Source organism: Poeciliopsis prolifica, unplaced genomic scaffold (genome assembly GCF_027474105.1).
Source record: "Poeciliopsis prolifica strain line A6 unplaced genomic scaffold, Auburn_PproV2 SCAFFOLD030, whole genome shotgun sequence".
In the NCBI taxonomy this organism is placed as follows: Eukaryota; Metazoa; Chordata; class Actinopteri; order Cyprinodontiformes; family Poeciliidae; genus Poeciliopsis; species Poeciliopsis prolifica.
The window spans coordinates 2776939-2782091 of NW_026562405.1; the positions used below are offsets into that span (position 1 = coordinate 2776939).

At 38.5% G+C, this 5153-nt stretch overlaps 1 protein-coding gene across 1 annotated transcript; it reads right to left on the bottom strand.

Annotated features, from left to right (window-relative positions):
- Positions 1-223: 223 nt before the first annotated feature.
- nudt3b (nudix (nucleoside diphosphate linked moiety X)-type motif 3b) lies at positions 224-4878 on the bottom strand. Its single transcript, XM_055050248.1, has 5 exons — positions 4572-4878; positions 3327-3437; positions 959-1003; positions 745-829; positions 224-488 (listed from the first exon to the last, which is right to left on the bottom strand). Exons 1-5 carry the CDS (start codon positions 4668-4670, stop codon positions 292-294), a joined length of 537 nt encoding a protein of 178 aa, XP_054906223.1. The 5' UTR covers positions 4671-4878; the 3' UTR covers positions 224-291.
- Between the last annotated feature and the right edge of the window lie 275 nt (positions 4879-5153).

Consider the following 5153-nt stretch of genomic DNA (forward strand, 5'->3'; position numbering starts at 1 on the left):
GTGCATAAGGAGAGGGAAAAGGGATACTTCATGCATTTTCTGTAAAAAGAGGGAAAAAAAACGGATCAAAAATTACATTTAATTACATTTACAAAGTGTTTCAGTCTATTCACCCAACACTTGTCATCAAGTCTGTGCCACAATTCTGGCACAAAGGAGTTGGCAAGGCAAACCATGTTACTGAAAAAAAAAAAAAAAAAAAAAAAAAAACAAGAGAAGAAAAGAAGTGACACAAGTAAGAGCGCAAGTGGTGGCAAAAGCTCCAGAGGGAAATCAGAGTTGTGGTTCTAGTTATCTGATACCCGAGACGGAGCTCTGATTCATGTTGTAGGTTGGTGAGAGGTCCTCGCCTATTGTGGTCACCAGTGGCGTTCCATTACTGGTCAGGCAACTCTCCTGGAGAGCCTCGAAGTAGGTGGCCTGCACGGGCTTGTGACACTGCAACACTTGTATGGCATCGTCTATTTTAAACCATTCCCTTTTCCTCCCTGTAGACAAAAAAAGAAACATTAGTGGTAGATACAGTTCACCCAGAGAGAACAATTGATACAGAAAACAAAATAAAAAATAAATTGGACAAATGATCAGGACTATAGAGAGTTTGTGTAAAAAAATCACAAGGGCTGATCCTTGAAATGCAATACGACCGAGACTGAGTTCTGAAAGGAAAAACAACAACAAAGCCGCAGAGAAGCATGTGACTGCATGTGATTCTTGTTTTGACCACTGAACAAAGTGCTTTACCAATGTTGACCGAGTCTTCCCAGTCCTCCAGTACTTCTGTTACAATTAGAACATACACGTAGGTTCTGTGTTTCCTCTCCTTGTTCTGAGGGAGAAAATTACAAATTTGGATCTTTACGTTGCAATCACACACAAGCCACTTGGTTGAGATTTTAAAATGTGGAAAAACAAACAAAAAAAAAAAAATTTCACATGAAAGCAGAAGAAAACTTGCCTCAAATATTCCAACTAAGCGACCTAAGGTTCCCTTCACACCCGCCTGCAAGATGAAGGAAAAGGTTAGAAAATAATACCATGTTAATTAAACCACAAAAGAGGATTAAGGGTTGTTCTGATAAAATGAATACAATTAAAAACAGGACAATTCAAAATAATGTAGCCAGATAAACCAAAAATAAATATTGCATCTGAACTTTGGTGAGTTTTGTTGAGCTGGATTTAGAGGGCTGATGTAATTTGTATGGTAATTTTGAAACTAGTTTGTGTTGCAGTGGATTATGTTACATAAGACTGTTTTCACACTGCAGATTCACTTTTTCATTGTGTGTGTGGTCAGTCCTCTAAATAACAAATGCAGAATAAAAGCCATGTTCTGATTATGTATGATCACTTTTCTGCGATGACTGAACAAAGCAAACACCAGGTCGGAATGTCAAAATAGGAAATCAGCTGAAAGTTGGATGTCAAACTTAAAATAATGGTTTTCCACAAGCTTCTGTAAAAATGTATGAAATGGAAATCACAACCTTTTGTGATTTAGTTTTAGTTTAACCAATCACATAATACTGAATGACCTAACAGATACATTTCTACTGCCTCACAAATCAATTTAGCTATTTGTTTAAAAAGCAGCAAGGACATAAAACAAGCCTGTTCAGTTGATGCTGTTATGCAAGCAGCTCCTCTGACAAAAACCTTTCTAAAGTAATGAGATTGTATAAAAAGGTCAAAATATAGACATAATAAATTCTTTGTTGTTAGATATTTCTATTTCCCTCTCAATATTACAACTAAGCAAACCTCCTTTCACCAGATACAGAAACTTCAACATAATATTCAAGCTTACTATAATATAAAAAATACGTCCAACATCTAAACTCCCAGGTGAATAGTTAGAGAGGTTCAAATACAGAGCTGGGCCGCTTGCTGACATCTTTGAAGCTTCTTCAGCTTCCAGTTTCACTCTATAAATAAACGTTGGACTCCACATACTGCGCCACGGCCTCTGTTTTACACTTCTCAAGTCTTCAACTGGTTTTGATGGAAAAGAACAGACCCATCAAAAGAAACTCATAAACAATGCCAGGAATTAAGTAATAGGGCAAAGGTCAGCCTGTGTGTTTTTTATGAAGTGGAAAATGTCTCCCAGCTCAGGCATTTGTGTAACTGAAAACTACAGGGCATCATCTTGGAAGAGGATGGACAGCACTGAGGCTGCATTACGGTTATGCAATGTGTCCTAATGGTGCAGGATTGGGGCGTATCACTGACAACAGAATAAGGTCAGGCCAGGAGCCGGTAAATAGACAAATGAAGCCGGAGTAACATCTGGGCTGCGATTTGGTCCTGAATAGTATCTGGCAACATTCCAGGTGAGAAAGCACAAGCAATGAGATCACAAGGATTAGAATTACACCAGCATCCAAAAAAAGGCTAAAAATATGACTATATATTTCTGGGTGATTGCTTTAAGCGCTGAAATAACCCCAAATAGTGGCTAGATACTTTGAGTCAATGAAAATGTGCTGGCAACAAGCAGTGTCAGCCTGTGTGTCCGGCAGCCACTATGAGAGCCAGGATAAGAGATTATATCAGCATCCATCATTGTGATGGATCACACAAAAAGAGCAGGCTTTACATGTCATGGGCCCGGCATGAGCTAAATGCTGAGAGAAATTCTAAGTCTTCTAATAAATGTCCAGGAAAATGAATGGAACACACACAAACACCCACACCCATGAATGATAAGTTTATAAATTGTATTAGCATAATTTTAGTTTAGTAATTTTCACTAAATTCTCCAAAGAATTATTAAAAACTGCAACATTTTGTTATTTGAGAGGCAGAATTAAAAACTTCTCAAAAATTGTAATCTTTTTTTTTTCTTTTTTTTTCTATTTTTGGGAGGGTACAGTGCTAGTGCAGCTAGCATTTAATCTCAGTGTGACCCTTATGGCACCACAACACTGCCTTGAAACATGATGCTATGATACTGCTTACATGTTGCCAGGCTCCCAGTCTCTCTGGTTGTGCAAACAGGATGACTGCATTAACAAAAAAGATTCTGAGAGCAAGGCCGATTTCCTAGTTTTAAACACAGGCATAGTTGTAATACAACACTCCTCTGAGCCTACACTTGACTCAAGACTAATTTGTCACATCGAAAATGGAAAGCTGTTTTTAAAATAACATTTTTGTCTTTAGTTGACACAAAGAAAGACAGGTTTTGTATTTGTTCATCAGAAATTTTAAGACTTGTAACAAATATTCTACTTTTGGGTGATTTATAACACCTGTTAAAACACAAATATGAAAAGGTGAAGACTAAGGCTATTAAACGAGATTTAAAAAACTGAACTGACCTCTTCACACACTTCTCGAGCTGCGGCAACATTAGGCTCTTCTTCAGGCTCCATTCCTCCTCCAGGAACAATCCACTTATCAGGATGTCGACTGCTGCTCACTAACAGCACCTGGAATGAATCCCACACAATTTCTTTTTTTGTGTTTGTTTGTTTTACTTATCTTTGCACTACAGAAGATATAGAATTTCCTAAAAACCCTCCAATCAAGATGCTAAATGTAATCCTTCTATTATTTAGGTGACTGTGCCAGGTGCCACAGATGGATCAGTATGCAGAGGAAATTAATTATCTATATTTAATTGTATGCCAAAAGACAAGGATTTTCTTTTGGCATACAAGCCAACCAGGTAAACTACTGTTCCTGGGAAACATTTGTGTGTTAATTTCAGGAAATTATGCATTTCCTGAAATTAATGAGGCATATGTTGTTCACAGTCTGGCCTTTACTTTGACCGGCATGAGGAACTGATTTAGTCTTATTTTGTCTTTTGGTCTTGTTTTCCTTACAAAGACACCTCTGTGCTTGAGTGGTGAAGGCATACAAGTTTCTTAAATAGTTTAAACATCAAAGTAGTCATTGTTAACTCTCAACAAAATAAAATAATGCAAAAGTTGTCAATTTATGCCTTCTCATTGTCCAATGCTTTAAACTCAAGATCTTATAGTTTATCTCACAAAAGAACATCGACATGTGAAACAAATTGACCAATACAAGGCGATCTTATAGCTTAAACTATTCCAACAACATACCATGGGTGGGATAAAACACCCAAATTGTTTTAGCCATCACAATAATATACTTAACATAGCTTTTTTAATTACATCAATATTTTAGTCAGTCCATGAAATATACATATTTTAATTGTCATGAGACCCATAGTAATAAAGCAAATACTCCTTTGATGAGGTTGTGGCTGCTGGCTGACAGCTGGCTCCCCGGAGCAGCAGCAGCGCTAATTAGCATGCTAGAACTAGCATTAGCACGAAGCTAACTCCATGCTACGGGTTTCCATTTCTAAAGCTAAAGAGGATTATATAACACTAGCATAAGGAAGGGCTACAAACTAACTTTCAATATACATACAGACAGAGTCAAAAGAGTCTTTGGAATTAAGCTGAATAGTGACTAAAATGGTGACCATGTTAATAAATGTATCGATTTACAGATACGTAAGATACTGAAGACACCCCCTGCTGCTAGTGTTAGCATGGCCTATCAAGCAGCAACATCCCCGAGCTCACCTCCTCCTCCGACTCACTCCTGAAGCACAGACAGGCTGCCCGCTTCTTGTAGCCATCCCCGTCGTACGTCCGGGTTTGGTTGGACTTGAGCTTCATCATTTCGGGAGCACAAAAGTATAAAAGTACAGCTTTGTTTACCACGTATGAAGATGATGGTTATCGACGCAAAGTCCTCCTCCGGGGAACCTCGGCGTTTTACTTAAAAGAAATAACTTCTTCTCCGCTTCATTTTCACAAACCTAGGCACATCTACGGCACGGTCGCCATTACAAGGAGCCTTTACGCCCACGACGTACTGTAACATTTAACAGCTCTGCGGGCGTAAGGATATTGCCTAACGAGAGTTGAAGAATTTGAGTAGCAGTGACTGAAGCGGGGGAAATGCAACACCACGCTCTCTCTGACTGGAGTGAGCCGGTGAGGAAAACTAGCAGTTTGGCCTCAAACTAACTCGACTAGACCACTTGTGTGAGCCTGGTCTACGTTTCCCTCTCGTGTTGTTTTATCCAAAACTTTTAAAAACAGTGTTATTAAAGTAAAACAGTCTAAAATCACATAATGGAATGATTCGCGAAACTAACG